This window comes from Notamacropus eugenii, chromosome 1 (genome assembly GCF_028372415.1).
Source record: "Notamacropus eugenii isolate mMacEug1 chromosome 1, mMacEug1.pri_v2, whole genome shotgun sequence".
NCBI classification, from domain to species: domain Eukaryota; kingdom Metazoa; phylum Chordata; class Mammalia; order Diprotodontia; family Macropodidae; genus Notamacropus; species Notamacropus eugenii.
The window spans coordinates 416,022,577-416,040,193 of NC_092872.1; the positions used below are offsets into that span (position 1 = coordinate 416,022,577).

At 39.3% G+C, this 17,617-nt stretch overlaps 1 protein-coding gene across 1 annotated transcript; it reads right to left on the reverse strand.

The window, feature by feature from the left end:
• Positions 1–12,246: 12,246 nt before the first annotated feature.
• SCGB3A1 (secretoglobin family 3A member 1) lies at positions 12,247–16,686 on the reverse strand. Its single transcript, XM_072631230.1, has 3 exons — positions 16,569–16,686; positions 14,044–14,279; positions 12,247–12,452 (listed from the first exon to the last, which is right to left on the reverse strand). The coding sequence occupies exons 1-3, from the start codon at positions 16,621–16,623 to the stop codon at positions 12,429–12,431; spliced, it is 315 nt and encodes a 104-aa protein (XP_072487331.1). The 5' UTR covers positions 16,624–16,686; the 3' UTR covers positions 12,247–12,428.
• Between the last annotated feature and the right edge of the window lie 931 nt (positions 16,687–17,617).

Here is a 17,617-nt window from a genome sequence, read left to right on the forward strand (position 1 = left end):
AAGTAGTATAGTGAACAAACTTCACATCGCCCCACCTCCCACTCAGACCATGCCATTTGGGAGCACTGAAAAGCCTGCAGGTTCCAGTGAAGTTGTGAAAACTCAAGAATGTGTTACTATTACCGTGTACAATGTTCTCCTTTGGTCTTCGGCAACGAAGGGCAAATGCACGCAATGTTCTCCTAGTTCTACTCACTTCTATCTTTTATTTTGTCTTTTTAATATATCTTTATCTGAAACTATAATTGCTATCCCTGCGCCTTTTTTTTTTTTTACTTTAGCTGGAACATAATATTTTTCTATAACTCCTAATTTGAATTCTATGTGGAACTTCATATTTTTAACGTTTCTTATAAACAACATATTGTTGGATTATACTTTCTAATCTATTCTGCTGTCTTTTTGTTCTATGGGTGAGTTTATGGGTTTGTTAGTATGTTTGATGCATATTAATGTTTATGATGGTCAATTGTGTATTTCTTTCCATCCTGTTCTCTTGTACTTCCCCTCCCCTTTCTGGAAATAAGAAGGCAATAAAAGAGAAGGAGTTTGGCAAGAACTTGTAATCTACAAATAAAATAAATGAAATATTTCTTCTCCATTACTGTTTTTATTTTCCCCTTTCCCTATAACTAATTGAATGTTTTTATTCTTTTTTTCTTTTCTTTTAGTCCTTTGTTCATGCTCCCCTCCCACCTACAAATGAAATTTGTTTTGCTTGTAACTCTCTTTGCCTGTTCTGACCTCCCTCTTAAATCCATCTCTCTCCCTCCCCTCCTATTTCTCTTTTGAGTTTAATGAATTTCTAAGATGATATCTTTATGCTTCTATGTGTAGTTGTTTTTGACCTTTTATCATTTCAGATGAAAGTAATGTTGTATGTCCATTCCCCCACTTCTTCCTCTTTGAATACTCTTTATCTTAGACACTTCTGTTACATGATACTATTTTCCATCCAAACTCCTTTCCTTTCTTTCAGAAGATAATCGACAGATTCTTCTATTTTCACTTGGGTTCTAATAGATCTAAGTAGTTTATGACTTTTTGAAATATAGCATCAAAACATTTGTTTTGGTCATTATTTTCAGAGAGTGTGATAATTTCTAGTTTCTCTCCTAGACCTATTTTGCAGGTAATTTATTTGTGATGTACAATTACAATTTCTTCTATTTTTCCAATCTATTGATTTTGTTTTAATATTTCTTGCTGTCTCACTGAGTGGCTTTCTGTTTGACTCATTCTAATTATCTGGATATTTGGTTCTTGGGCAAGATTTCCCATTGCCTGTTCTAAGGTATCGAGAATCCTTACCATTCTTTCCTCCCTAGCTTCCATTTTGTATAATTTCTCCCAGGTACACTTGCAATCCATCTGGGCAGCATATTATTTTCTCTGAGATTCTACTTAGATTTGCTGTGAGGTTACTTTCTTCTTTGAGGTTTGGCCCTTCAACAAAGTAGCCTTTTTTTAAAAAAATATTATTTATTTATTTGAAACATTTGTTTTTTTAAAAAAAATTTTGAATTCTGAATTCTCTCCCCTCCTTCTGCTGCTCCTCCACCAATTAAAAGGCAAGAAATATGATATCAGTTATACTTGTGAAGTCATGAAAAACATTGTTTGTTCAGTCATTTCAGACATGTCCAACTATGACCCCATTTGAGGTTTACTTGGTGAGATGTTGGAGTCATTTTCCTTTTTCTTCTCCAACTTATTTTACAAATGAGGAAACTGAGGTGCCCAGAATCACACAGCTAACTGCTACATATTTCCATATTAGCCATGTTGAAGAAAGAAGGCAAGAAAAGTGAACTGAAAAAATTATGCTTCCATCTATATTAAGATTCATCAATTCTTTCTCTTGAATGCATAGCATTTTTTTCATAATAAGTCCTGGTTTCCCTGCCTATCACTTTTAATTGGGTCCATTTTTGCTTTTGCTTTGTCTGAGATCGTGCTTCCTACCTGTCTTTTTTTTTTTAACCTCAGCTAAAGCATAGTAGATTCTGTTTCAGCTCCTTATTTTTACTCTGTGTATGTCTTTCTGTTTCAAGTGTGTGCTTTTTAAACAACATATTATTGAATTCTGGTTTCTCATCCATTCTGCTGTTTGCTTCTGTTTTATGAGTGAGTTCATCCCATTCAAATTCAATTATAATTACTGTGTATTTCCCTCCATCCTATTTTTTCCTGTTTAATTTTCTTTCTCTTCTTACTCTATATCTCCTCAAAAGTCTACTTTTGTTTCTGACTACTGCTTCCCTTTTCCTCCCTTCTATCATCCTCCTTCCCACCTCACTCAACTCCACTTCCCTGTTAGGTAAGATAGATTTCTGTTTCCAGCTCTGTATGTGTATGTTTTTCCATCTTTGAACCAATTCAAGCATTGCCCATCCCCTCCATTTTCGCCGCCACTGTAAAAGTGCTTTCTTGAGTGCCTCTTTTATTCCCATTCTTCCTTTACCTTTCCCCTTCTCCCAGTGCATCCCTCTTTCTCATCCATTAATTTTTTTAGATCATCCCATCGGAGTCAACTCACACCTATTCTTTCATCTATATATACTCCTTCTAACTGCCATAATAATGAAAAGTTCTTAAGAGTTACAAGTATCATCTTCCCATGTAGGAATGTAAACAGTTTAACCATATTAAATCCTTTATGATTTCTCTTTCATATTTACCTTTTTTGCTTCCCTTGCGTCTTGTGTTTAAATTTCAGATTTTCTATCTAACTCTGGTGTTTTCATCAAGAATGCTTGGAAGTCCTCTATTTCGTTAAATATCCATTCCTCCCCCCACGCCCGAAGGATTATACTCAGTTTTGCTAGGTAGGTTTTTCTTGGTTGAAACCCTAGCTCTTTTGCAAATCCTCTGCTCCTTTAATGTGGGAATTACTGTATGTTGTGTGATCCTGACTATGGCTCCATGATATTTGAATGGTTTCTTTCTGGTTGATAGTAATGTGTTTTCCTTGATCTGGGAGCACTGGAATTTAACTATAATGTTGCTAGGAGTGTTCATTTTGGGATCTATTTCCGGAGGCTATTGATTGATTTGTTTTTCAATTTCTATTTTACCCTCTGTTTCTAAAATTTAAGGGCAGTTTTCCTTGATTACTTCTTGAAATATTTCCAGGCTCTTTGTTTTTATTATGGCTTTCAGGTTATCTGATAGTTCTTAAATTATCTCTCCTTTCTCTGCTTTCAAGGTCAGTTGTTTTTCTGATGAGATATTTCATATTTTCTTCTATTTTCCCACCTTTTGACTTTTTATTATTGCTTCTTGATATCTCATGGAGTTATTAGCTTCCACTTAAAAAATTCTAATTTTTAAAGAATTATTTTCTTCCCCAATTGATAAATGGTCAAAGGATATGAACAGGCAATTTTCAGAAGAAATTTTCTTTAATTATAATCATATAAAAAATGTTCTAAATCACTTTTGATTAGAGAGATGCAAATCAAAACAACTCTAAGGTTCCACATTACATGTATCAGATTGGCAAACGTGACAGAACAGGAAAATGATAAATATTGGAGAGGATGTGGGAGAGTTGGAACACTAATTCATTGTTAGTGGAGCTGTGAGCTGATCCAGCCATTCTGGAGAGCAATTTGGAACTATACCCAAAGGGCTAAAAAATGTGCATACCCTTTGACCCAGCAATATTGCTTCTAGGCCTATATCCCCAAGAGATCATAAAAATGGGAAAGGGTCCCACATGTACAAAAATATTTATACCAGCTTTCTTTGTGGTGGCCAAAAACTGGAAAGCAAGGGGATGCCCATCAATTGGGGAATGGCTGAATAAATTATGGTATATGAATGTAATGGAGTACTATTGTGCCATAAGAAATGATGAACAAGAAGACTTCAGAGAGGCCTGGAAGGACTTATATGATCGGATGCTGAGTGACAGGAGCAGAACCAGGAGAACTTTGTGCACAGCAATGACCACAGTGTGCGAGAGATTTTTCTGGTAGACTTGGATCTTCAAAGCAATGCAAGGACTTAAAAAAAAAAATTCCCAATGATCTTCTAAGGCAAAATGTCTTCCACATCCAGAGAAAGAACTATGGAATTCAATTGCAGAATGTAGCAGATCATTTTTTTGTGTGTATTTAATGTTTTGGTTTGTTATATGATTTCTTCCAATTATTTTAGTTCTTCTACACAGCATGACTATAGTGAAAATGTTCTCAATAGAAACATATTTGTAGATCCTATATAGAATTGTATTGAGGAGGAAAGGGGGGTAGGTAGGAGGGGGAAAAAAAAATCTAAGTTTTATGGTAGTGATTGTAGAACATTAAAAATAAATAAAATTAATATTTAAAAAAAGGAATTATTTTCTTCAGTGAATTTTTGTATAATGACCAATCTTGGCCCCCAAGAAGAAATATGAGATTACACTTCCCATCACTTCTTTGCAGAGGTGAGGAACAAAGAGTGGAAGACACTGCAGATGGTATCAGGACTTTCTGATGTGTTGAATATTTGAACTTTTTTTCCCTTTTTGAGGGGGATAATTTTTATTATAAAGGATGTCTCCCTGAGAGAGAGTGAAAGAAGGGATACATTGGGAGTAGATGATATAAAAGCAAAAGCTATCTGTAAAAATTTATTTTTAAAATTACTTCTCCAATTATCTTTAAGGAACGTTTTACAGGTGTCTTCATGTAATTCCTGTGTACATATTATCTGAATTTCCAGATATTTTGTGTGTTCTCTAATGACTTTAAACGTAATTTCTTTTTTTAAAAAACTCCTTCTGCTGGGTTTTAAGCAGCTAGGTGGTAGAGTGGCTACAATGCTGGGCCTGGAGTAAGGAAGACTCATCTTCCTGAGTTCAAACCTGGTCTCAGACACTTGCTAGCTGTGACCCTGGACAAGTCACATAACACTGTTTGCGTCAGTTTCCTCATCTGTAAAATGAGCTGGAGAAGGAAATGGCAAACTACTCCAGTATCTTTGCCAAGAAAACCCCAAAGGGATCACAGAGAGTCAAACAAGACTGAAATGACTGAACAACAACAACTGCTAGGTTTAATTGATAATATGCAGAAAACCTGATGAGTTCTATGGACTGATTTTATGTCCTACTACCTTACTGATTCTTAATTACTTCAATTAATTTTAATTAGCTCTAGGAACCTCTCAGTAAACCATCATATCATCTCACAAAAAAAAAATCAACTTCTTTTTATTTGTCCAAGTGTATTCCCTCAGTTTCTTCTTGTCTTAGTGCTTTAGCTAGCAATTCTTGAGTTCTATCAAAGTTACTTTGATCTTGTCCCTTTTAGAAAAGCTTCTCAGGTTGGTCCATTGCAGAAAATGCTAACTGTTGGTTTTAGATGAGTACTATTCATCATATTAAAGAATGGTATTTTTGTTACTATGTTGTTTTGATATTTTAAAAATAGATGTATTTTGTAAAAAAAAAAAAAAAGCTTTTATCACATCTATTGTTGTAATCATATTATTTTCATTGTTCTAATAAAATGATTCATTATATGTACTGTTGTTTCAATATTGAACCAATTCTGCACTCCTGTTTAGTCATTCAACAAGCCTTTTTTAGGTGCTTACACTTCAGCAGGCACTGTACTGAGTAGTGAAATACAAAGATTAAAAAAAAATTTACCTGCCCTAAGGGAGCTCACATTCTAAAGTAGGAGAGAATATGCAAATAACTTGTTACATGCAAGATATATACTGAATAGATGGAAAATAATCTCAAAAAAGAAAGTAATAGCAGTTGGGGAAACTATGAAAGGCCTCCTGAAGAAGCAGATATTTGAGCTCAGTCAAAAAAAAGGGAAAAAGGGAGACAAAGAGTTGGAAGTGAAGGAGTTAAAGCATTCCAGGAAGGAGGAACAGTCAGTGCAAAGAGTTATCTATTCAAGGAGCTCTAAGTAAGGTAGAATAGTTGGATTGCAGAGTGTTTGGGGAGAGTAAACTGAGAGAAGACTGGAAAGGTAGAAAGGGATATAAAGGATTTAAATGGTGGACTGAGAACTGTTTCAACCATTTTGCAGAGCAATTTGGAACTGTGCCCAAAAGGGTATAAAACTATGCATACCCTTTGACCTAGCAATACCACTACTAGATCTGTATCCCAAAAGAGATAAAAAAACAAAAAGGAAAAGGACCTATATGTACACAAATATTTATAGCAGCTTTTTTTTTTTTGGTGGCAAAGAATTGGAAATTGAGGGGATACCCATCAAATAGGAAATGGCTAAAAAAGTTGTAGTATATGATTATAATGGAATACTATAGTACTGTAAGAAATAATGAGCAGGTGCTTTCAGAAAAACCTTCAAAGACTTAGATGAACTGATGCAAAGTGAAGTGAGCAGAACTAGGAGAATATTGTACATAGTAACAGCAACATTGGACCATGATCAATGGTGAAAATCTTAGCCTTTCTCAGCAATACAGTGATCCAAGACAATTCCAAAGGACTTACAATGAAAAATGCTATTCCTCTCCAGAGAAAGAACTGATGGAGTCTAAATGTAGATCAGACCATACTTTTTCTACTCTGTTTATTTTTCTTGGTTTTGTCTTTGCTGTGTGTTTTCTTTCACAACATGACTAATATGGAAATATGTTTTGCCTGACTTCACATGTATAATCTACATCAATTTGCTTGCTTTCTCAATGAGAGAGGGAAGGTAAGAGAGGGAGAGAATTTGGAACTCAACACTTTTAAAAATGAATGTCAAAAATTGTCTTTGCATATAATTGGGAAAAATATTAAATATATGAAAAAATAAATGCCACACCAAGTTTATATTTGATCCTAGAGTCATGGTCAGAGCTGTGCTTTAGAAAAATCACCTTGGGAGGCTGAATGAAAGATGGAATGGAGTTGGGAGAGATGTGAAACAGCAAGAGCAATTGGAAAGCTATTGCAATAATCCTGGTAATAACGAATGAGGGCTTGAAGTAGGGTCATGGCAATAGGAATAAAGAGAAGGGGACAAATATTAGAGACATTATGATAGTACCAACAGCAGGTTTGGCAATGAATAACAGGTAGAATGGCCCTCATTTTAGAAGAGGTCTGGATTTTAGGGGAAATATGAGTTCTGTTTTGAATAGGCTGTTTGAGATGCCTACAAGACATCCAGATAGACATGTCCAAAAGGCAGTTGGTGACATGGGACTGGAACTCAGGAGAAAGGTGAGGTCTGGATATATGGATTTATAAATCATGTACATAGAGATTGAACCTATGGGAGCTGCTAATGTTGGAATGAGAATGATGGTCCCCCAGTGATTTGCGCTTTGCCTCCTCAGAAAATGCAAATGACATGAAAACTCACACCAAGCTTGTTTCTTGGATGAGACCTTGGTTGAAAGGGATCTAATGCCTTTTTATAGCTTCTCAGAAAAGCAGAAGCATTCTTTGTATGAGGCCTGAGTTCACTATCAAGAGCTCCAGTGGGGACAGTGCCCTTCGGTAAAATCTTGATATCTCAGGGAAAACCAAGATAGTAGAGTAAAGTAGAACCTCTCCATATCAAATAGTTGAAAAACTGGACAATCTGCCCATCTACAAAATAGCCTCATAGAATAACTGGAACCTTGCAAAGATAGGACGTTGCAGTCCCCTGCTGCCTACCTGACTTTATTCATAGTCTATCCTCCATCTCCTATCCCTGCCTTTGTCCAGGCTGCCTTCCAGGCCTGGGATGCTCTGCCTCTTGGTTTACCAGGTTTCTTTCAAGACCCAGTCCAACTTTTACCTTCTACCTAAGGTTTTTCCCAGTCCCACTGCCGCAAGCTGCTAGACCCTTCCTCTCTCAGGCTGCCTTCTGTCTACTCAGTATAGAACTTGTAAGTATCTATTTATATGTTGCCTTTCACATTAGAATCTAAGTCCCTCAAAAACAGGGACTGTTTTTGCCTTTCTTTGTATCCCCAGCACTTAAGATAGTTCCTGACACATAGGAGGTACTCAGTAAATGTTTGTTGATTGATAAGTGAGTTGGTCAGACTCTTTCACCATCCAGAAGAAAAAAATGTAAGAAATAACCAGACAGCCAAATTCCAAGAAGCACCTTTCCATCAATTATAGCTAGACTGTGAGAAATATGTGACAGCATCTGGAGAGATCTGGAGCATGATTTGCATGAAGACAAAATTGCCCATTGGCACTTTCTGAAATATGTGGAAAGTCCAGTGAAAGAGTGTCAGCCTGAAGAAGACCTCAGTCCAGATAAGAGGGAAAGGTTGAATCCAGAGGCCTCCCTTCTTTGCCTAACATCCCAGTTCTGAAGGCCTTAAGGGAACAGAAGCTCCAAAGAGAGACTCTTTGAAGGACAGAAGCTTTGATAGCAGACCTATTTCAGAGATCAGGATTAGGAATTCAAGTCAGTAGATCCAGTGATCCTCAAGGTTCAGGACTGACAGCAGGTCACTGACAGTCCCAAGGCTGGACACTGACAAGTGGACAAGCAGGACCCGAGGTCTATCTAATTCATTGTGCTTCTAGAAAGCTTGGCATCACTGCAAAGGCCTGTGAGTAGACTAGCTATTGCTAACATGAAGAAACCATAGGGAAATGTGTGCTCATGGGAAAGAATGCTGTCCCTGGTCAAGACGGTAGAGAGCACCTGCTTATCTTGTTCCTAGAAACGTTCTAATCATTACCTGGTCATGATCCTATTAATCACACATTCTTCAATTCCTAATTTGGAACTTCCCTTTCTAAACACTATTCTATTTTACTACTCTTCCCACTCGTCCTTCAGCTCTATACCATCCCCAATTGATTCTTTGTCTCTTCAGTCTAGCCTTAAGAGTATAAATTGGCAGCTAGGTGGCTCAGTGGACAGAGTAGAGGGCTGGGCTCAAAGTCAGGATGATGAGTCCAAATGTGATGACACACACTTAGCAGCTGTGTGACCCTGGGCAAGTGACAATCTCAGTTTCCCTGTCTGTAAAATGAAGATCATAATAGTCCCTGCCTCCCAGGATTGTCTTAAAACTCAAATGAGATAATAATTGTAAAATACTTAGCACAGCCCCTGGAACATAATAAGCACTGTGTAAATGTTCATTACTATTGTTATCATGTTGGCCTACCATACTGCTCTTGTTTGGAGAACGTGACTGCGAGACCTGCTTACATATCCATCGTCCAACCTGCCCCTTATGTACACAAGTAATAAAAATGCTTTGATTAAGCCAGGAAAATGAGAAATATGCCAGCTATTGATGGAGTGCATGTAATATGTACATATAATTATATCTATGTCATCTGTATATCTATATTCTATATATTATGTCTATTACCTATGTATCATATATACATGTAATTATACTTAGCATAAACATATAACAATATATAAGTAAAATATGGAATGGAAAGTGGAAAAGCTGTAGTAAGCACTGATTGTGCACCAAGAATGATGCTACACTCTGAGAATGTGAATAGAAAAATGAGAGAGTTCCTACTCTGAAACATCTCACTCTCTATTGGAGAGAGACTATGAAGAGAGGAAAGATCATCTAGAAGGTGGATGGAAAGGCTGAGTGTTGGGAAGGGTAGATGCTGGTGGGAAAGAGGTATGTGAGGTTTGCATTGGGGTCATTAGCAGAAGGACTCTTACCACTTCTCTGGTTGTTTCTGGGCCAGAAGAGTTCAGGGTGGGGTGGTTAAGAGACAAATTATATCTGTACTATCCAGTGTTTTCTGTTTGCCAACATCATAGTAGTCTCTGGACAGGCAGGGCTCAGGGTGGGACTTTTAGAGGATAAGAAAGTCCTACGTTGATCCAGTGGGCTCTGGATGTTACCTGACATTATATGATATTTGGGCTATTGATGCAACAATGATATGGCCTGATACATTATTTGTGATATTATGCATTGTATATAGCATATGGTCTGTGTTTGGTCTACAACGTGCAGTTGTGTTTTATTCTGTGTTCTTTTTTTCAGCATGTGACCTCTATATCTTGTTTATGGCTATAATTTTAATGTAAGTATAGATGCTATATATTGGCAGGTGTTGTGGTGTTTGAGATGGATACCTATATCTGTATTATGTGCAAAGTGATATCTCTTATTGTGGGCCTCTATAAGTTCTACCTGTGTACCAGGTATGATTTGTCAGGACCACAAAATCTTTACTCACAGGAGAGCATAGGGAGGGCAGCAGTTCTGTTGCTGTCAAGAATCCAGAAGCAAAGATCATAAGAGCTGCCCAGCTACTTTCAGTCTTGCTAAATAAAGCTCCCTGGTGCTTCATATGGACCATAAGGAGCATGATGGTGATCAAAAGGCATTTTCTCACCCCAAATGAAGTAACAGACTTAGATCAAGGAGTGGTAGGTGAGGCAGAAGCAAAAGAGTTCCAAAGACAGACCAGAGCTAAACTTAAGACCCTTAATATCATTTGTGTACAGCTGGATGTGACTATGAGTCTGAACTCACAGAAAGAGCAGGTGTAATCTGTCTAGAGCTAAAGGAGCTGAGGCCCCTTTCTGTGAAGAAGGCTGCAAAGCAGCTTCAGTGTAGGATACAACCAAGAGAGGGCAGTGGATAAAGTCATTGAATTTGAGATGAACAGCCAGGGCAGAATTCACTGTGGAGGACCACACAGCCAGATTTCAGCCTCCCTCCTTCCACCTCATTACATCAGAGATTCTGCAAGGAAACAGCAGAAACATAAAGGAGCTTTGGTTGAAGATGAAGGGTTCCAGTTGGGATACAAAGTCCATATACCTTCCTGCTTGTCCCTGAGGGTTAGAGAGTTTTACAAAGTACCTGAGGCTATGTGTGAAATCCTGACACTGGTGTGATAATTCAGGAAATAGAGTTCTCTCTATATGGATTAGGGAAGTAGAATTTACATGTGATTTGTTTTTCTTTGCTATTTAAACATTTTGTTTGAATGAATGTACCATCTGGTTAGTCTTGTAAAGTGAACATTATTGGGGGCTCATGAGCTATGGTTTTGAGTAGATGATAGCCCAAAGTATTCTTTGAACCTGGAGTAGCTTTTCAGGGGACCTACAGGGAAGTCTAGGGTGGTAATTTTTGTGCCCATGGAAAATTCAGCTGGGGGTACAACATAGAGAATAGTCTATTCCAACTGTATTCATGCTAGGACAGAGGAAAGCCTATTTCTGACAGAGAGTTCAACTTGCTCCCCTGGGGCATAGTCCTAAACTCTCTAACCCTCAGGGACAAGCAGGAAGGAATATGGACACTAGTAGAGGGTCCTATGCCTGAGACTGAAGAAGACCAGAGAATTGTCAAGGGAGAAAATGTGCCTCACCTACATGTCTGTACCCTGTGGGCAAAGACCTGGTTATCTCACCCTGGTTATGTGCTTATCACTTTGATAAAACTGCTATGTGTTCACTCAACCTTGAAAACTCCAGCATGCAGAAACACAAGTAGGATTAGGCAGATGACTGAAACTGATCAAATTCTAGGTCAATATTTGGTGCAGATCATAATTTGTCTTGTGTGAGGGAACACCTGCTTTATGACCCTCAAAAAGTCTTTCAGTGAGCCTGGACATGAAGAAACATGGCTGTTGGGTAGAATCCTCCTCACAGCTACCAGAGGAATTTTCCTAAAGCACAGATCTGACCAGGTCACTCCTCTACTCCATAAGTCCCAGGGGCTTCCTATTACCATTAGGAACCAATATAAATTCCTCTGTTTAACCTTTAGTCCTTCACAGTCTCACCCCAACTTCCTTTTCAGTATTGTTGTATATTACTCCCCTTCACAAATATGGACATTCTCCATTTTCCATCTCTTTGCCTTTGTGCTAGCTGGCCCCACATGTAGAATTCACTCACTCTTCCTCTCTGCCTCTTAGAATCCCTAGTCTTCCTCAAGACCAAGTTCAAGCGCCTTCTACATGAAGTCTTTTGGGATCCCTACCTCCCCCTACCACAGTTTCAACTGTCTTTCTCCATGACAAATCACTCGGTATGTGTTGTGTATCTTTTCTATATGTTGTCCCCTCTGATAGAACATAAGTTCCTTGAGGGCAGATACCATTTTGTTTTTGTCTTTGTGTCCTCAGTGCCCAACCCAGAGCCAGCACATAATAAGAACTTAATCAATCCTTGATTCATTGATTGATTGATAGGTTTGATTTCATTCAATGCACTATGCACAACTCTGATAACTGATCAATCACAGTGTTTATGGACGAGCCCCATCCAGTGCTTCTCAAACAAGCAAAGGATAAAGACCATTATAAGATCTGCTTTGAACTCAATTTATTAAATGTATTACATTGATCAATGGTACATTGAAAGGAATTCAAGGACCTATCCCAGGAGAGGTTTCCACAATGCACTAGAGGTTGGGAGCATGCTCAGTGGGTCTCACATTTGGGCATCCTATTGTCTCTTGTCTTGAGACTACTTCAGGCCAGCACCATGTCAACCAAAATATGTCAAGGCTCCCTGAAAGGGAAAGAAGACAGTGAGTGCCAACAGAAAATCTCTTTCTGAAAAACCACCAGAAGAAACCACATTAACACAAATAAATGAAAGACATGTATGAAGCAGTTACTCTGTTCCAGGCATTATGATACAAATGGGGATACAAATACAAAAGTGAAAGGTCTCTACCCTCAAGGACCTTAAATTCTAAGTGTTGCTTTTTTTTACGAATTTTATCTTATTTGCTCCTTATGATAACCATGAGAGGTAGATGCTGTTATATTGTCCCCAATTTACAGTTGAGGAAACTGAGGCAAACAGAAGTTAAGTGACTTGCCCAGAGTCACACAGCTAGTAAGTGTCTGAGGTCACATTTGAACTCAGAACTTCCTGACTCCAGGTTCAGTGTTCTCTCCCCTGCACTCCCAGCTAGCCCATTCTACTTTTAAACATCTCTAGTTATTAAGATGTTGTTCCTTATGTAATAACTTGAAATGCTTTCTCTACAGTTTTCACTTTTTGCTCCAAATTCTGGCTGCTGGGGTTAAGCAAAGTAAGTCCAATTCTTCTTTCACATGGCAGCCCTTCAAGATGCTTATTCAGTCATTTTTCAGTCATGTCTTGACTTTTTGGGACCCCATTTGGGGTTTTCTTGGCAGAGATACTGGAGTGGTTTGCCATTTCCTTCTCCAGTTCATTTTACAGATGAGACAGTGTTAAGTGATTTGCCCAGGGTCACACAGCTAATAAGTGTCTGAAGCCAGATTTGAACTCAGGAAGATGAGTATTCCTGGTACTCTGTGCACTCTGGCACCACCTAGCTAGAAACCTGCTATCATGTTCCCATGAGTCCTCTCTTTTCCAAGCTAAACATCCCCCACTTCCTTCTATCAGTCCCCACATGGCAAGATTTCGAGTCCTCTGATAATGCAAGGGACTGAAATAGGATGGGAAAAGGAAGGAATTGGGATAAAATGGGTAAAGATGGGAAAAGGTAGAAAAGAGTCCATAGAACAAAGTCTCCTTGAGAGCAGGGATCATTTTCATTCTGTCTTTCTGTCTCCAGGGCCTAGCACAACACCCTGCACATAGTTAGTGCTTAATGAACACTTGTTGGGTTAGATTGCACTAGATTAGAAGTGAAGGAAGGAGAAGATCAGAGAAAACAAGAGAAAGATTTAAGTCCACAATTTGTCCCATCTTAGCTTTCCAGCACAGGCCAGGGTAGAGGGCAGAGACAGCCACCAGGTCGTAACAGGGAACACCAAACTTGAAACCTCATGAACTGAGAATCAGGAAATCTAAGTTTAACTGATAGCCTAGGTATGCTTTGACCAGTCCTTGCCTCTCTTTCCCCATCTATATAATGAACACAGTGGAGGCATACGCTACCTCCTAGTTGCAGAGCTTTGGCTGTTTGAAAGCTATCTACAAAGGCAAAAGGAGGCATAAACTACATATAATCAAAGAAACACTTTCACTTGAAAAACCCATAGAACTGTGTCTTGGCCCAGAATCAGGGGATATAGGGTTAGGCCCATGGAACTTGGATTCTCTCCCTGTGAGGGAGATGTAATAAAAATATTGCAAACCGCCAGAGTGCGATTCTTACCAGCAAGGTCTTCACCGCTTCTACAGACTCAGGTCCCAGCTCCTCCACACACTTTTTGGACCCTTCCACCAGGTGGTCCACAGGGATCCCCAGGCTTCTCAGAATTAACCTGAGCAGACTGAAGTTGCTAAAGACAGGGTTAGGTACCGACTCCACCACAGGCTTGACAATGGAGTTCTGAATCTCAGGAGGTTGGACAGGGGGTTTGGCCAAAAAACCCCCGAATAAAGCGAAAGCTACAAAACACAAAGCCACATTGTGACACAGTGGGTATCCTGATACACACGATTGTGGTGTTACATGTTGTAATGATGCCTATTGTGCTGATGTGTTGTGACGTGTGTGTTACAATAGATGGTGTTTAGTACGATATTTATAACAGTAGTGTAGATACAGTTGGGGTTTATAGCAATAGAGAGAATGCCTTGGTGTTTGTTGTGGTAGATTATACTGTGATAGTAGCGATGAGTGACCATGGGTGTGCGACATGGTGCATATACATATATACATACATACATACTAGTCAGGCTCAGGGGATGGTTAACTTTGTTTCACCAATTTTATTCTCTCCTTTTTATTCTTGGTTATGAGGAGTGGCTCTCTAGGAAGAGTATATAACTAGAAATGTTGTTGAGCCGTTTCAGTGGTATCTGACTCTTTGTGACTCCATTTTGGACTTTTCTTGGCCAAGATACAGGAATGGTTTGCCATTTTCCTCCCTGGCTCATTTTACAGATGGCGAAATTGGGGTAAGCAGAGTTAAGTGACCTACCCAGAGTCACACAACTTGTCAGTGACTGAGGCTAGATTTGAACTCAGGAAGATTAGTCTTCCCGGTTCCCAGCCCAGTGCTGTAAATACCACGCCACCTAGCTGCCTTTAATCAGAGATATAGGTGATGTCAAAACAAAAGCTATCAGCAAATGTTTTAAAATAACAGACAGAATTTATGAAACAAGCAGAGAGCTGCTGTGTCTCTTCATGACCATACCCTTCTCTGGTCTTTACCTTTAACCTTGTTCTCCTCCTTCACCTTCCAATAGTTATAAGATAAAAGAAATCACTGATATCTCTGGGGCCTGCATTAATTCTCTGACCAGTCCATTTGCTTAAAGCAACATCAGGGATTTGCTGAGATCAAAATGTGTTGTCATTTCCCATAAGCAACTTTGAAGCCTTTTCTAGGCTTCCTAGGGTGGATGTATATACAGGTAAGGATGTATACATAAGTATATAGAAATAAGCCTTTCTAGGCTGCCAGGGGCTGGATGAATACATAGGTAAGGGTAGTGAAATAATGCCTCTAATGTCAAAGGGCCTTGGGATGGCAAGGGGGACTCTCACAAGCTCCCACAGAAAGCCAATGAGGAGACTAGCAGAAGATTGCTGGCCCTGGAAACAGAGGGCTCAAGTTCAAATCCTGACTCTTAAGTACTCTTGGGCAAGTCCTTCCTTTGGCTTTGGCTTCCTCTTCTATACAATAAGGGAAGAGACTAATAGGTCACTGAGGTCTCTTCCAGCTCTAGAGCAAGTATACTATGAACCTTGGGCCAACCAAGTTCAAAAAGTGACTTAATTAGACTTTTCTCAGTGTTAGGGTAGTTGGAGAAAATATACACACACATATATATGTGTATATACATATATATGTATATATACATATATATGTATATATAGACAGAGGACACAGGAGGAGGTGAATATGAGGGGATGATATCTAAAAGATAAAATTAAGGGATGAGAGAGGAAAATATTGGGAGAAGGAGAAAGGGAAAGGTAGAATGGGGTAAATTAACCTCACATAAAAGAGGCAAGAAAAAGCTTTTACAATGGAAGGGAAGAATGGGGGGGTGAGAGGGAATGAGTGAACCTTACTCTCTTTGGATTTGGGTTAAGGAGGGAATAACATACACACTCAATTGAGTATGGAAATCTATATTACCTTACAGGGGATGGGGAAGGGAATAAGAGAAGAGGATTATAGAAGGGAGGGCAGATGGGGGGAGGGGATAGTCAGAAACAAACACTTTTGAAAAGGGACAGGGTCAAAGGAGAAAATAGAATAAATGGGGAGTGGGATAGGAGGGAGGGAAATATAGTTAGTCTTTCACAACATGACTATTATGGAACTGTTTTGCATAGCTATACATGTATAACCTATATCAAAGTGCTTGCCTTCTCAGGGTAGGTGGGGAGGGAGGAAGGGAGAGAATTTGGAACTCAAAGTTTTAAAAACAAATGTTTAAAATTGTTTTTGCATGCAGCTGGGAAATAAGACATACAGGCAATGGGGTACAGAAATCTATCTTGCCCTACAGGAAAGTAAGAGGGGAAGGGGATAAGGTGGAGGGATGATAGTAAGGAGGGCAGACTGGGGGAAGGGATAATCAAATGCACACTCCTTTGGGTGGAGGAGGGGAGAGACGGGGAGAAAATTTGGAACTCAAAATCTTGTGGAAATGAATGTTGACAACTAAAAATTAATAAATTAATTTTTAAAAAGATTTTTTTAAAAAGTGACTTACCCGAGCTACTACACAGAGCCAAGATAGCCATCAGAAAGACCACGGTCAGTTTCATACTGGAGAGAAGGGGCTGGGTTCAGTCTGCAATAGTCCCTGGAGTCTCTGCTGAGCTGTCCCTGTACTCCTCAGATATATAGAGAGCCCCCTTCCCTTCCTGTGAAGAGTACCCTGACCACATTCTAAATACGTCAAGAATCTGCTCTATTTGCTCAGTTATTGAATAGATAGAAAAGGTCAATTTCCCATAATCTCTAGGGAGGCAGGTGGGCCTCAGGGCCTCAAGCACTAAGTGGGGATAAGGGCTATGAATTCCTCTTGGCAGCTTTTCCAGAAAATAGAGAAGGGAACAAAAGAATAGCAGGTAGTTTCCTGTTCCCACCCCTTCTATTGGTGAAGCCTGACTTTCCCACTAAGGGCTCCATATGAGGTTGAAGTCTAAGTCTGACAAGTCCATAAATTCATATGGTTCAGTTAATACCAGAGATGACTCCGATGTAAACAATGAGGACCTGCCTCAGGGAGAAATATGACTTCCACATCCAAGTTGGAGAAATCAGTTCCTTAGTGGTGCCATGACCAAGGGTGATAGTCTCTGGGTCTAGAGAGGAATGAGCTCTCTCCTTGAGGTAGATCCCAGCTAGAGCACTGTGGCCTCTGAAGAAATGGTAGTTTGATCCAGGGAAAAGGACTCATCAGGAGCATGTTAGTCTATCTCAAGTATTTGGACACCATTTGAAGAAGCTTTCAAGTCCCAAGGGTAGGGAACATGTGGCCTTGAGATCACATGTGGCCTTTTAGGTCCTTAGGTGTGGCCTTTTGACTGAGTGCATGTTTTATAGAACAAGTCCTTTTATTGAAGGGATTTATGGTGTGAAGTTTGGATCCAAAGAGCCGCACTTGAGGAACCAGAGGGCCACATATTGCCTTGAGACTATAGGTTCCCCACCCCAGCTTTACACTTTGCTCTGTGTCATTCCAAAGGACAGAACTGAGTCCAAGAGGCAAAACTTGTAGGAAGGCAGATTTCGGTTCAGTTAAAGGAAGAACTT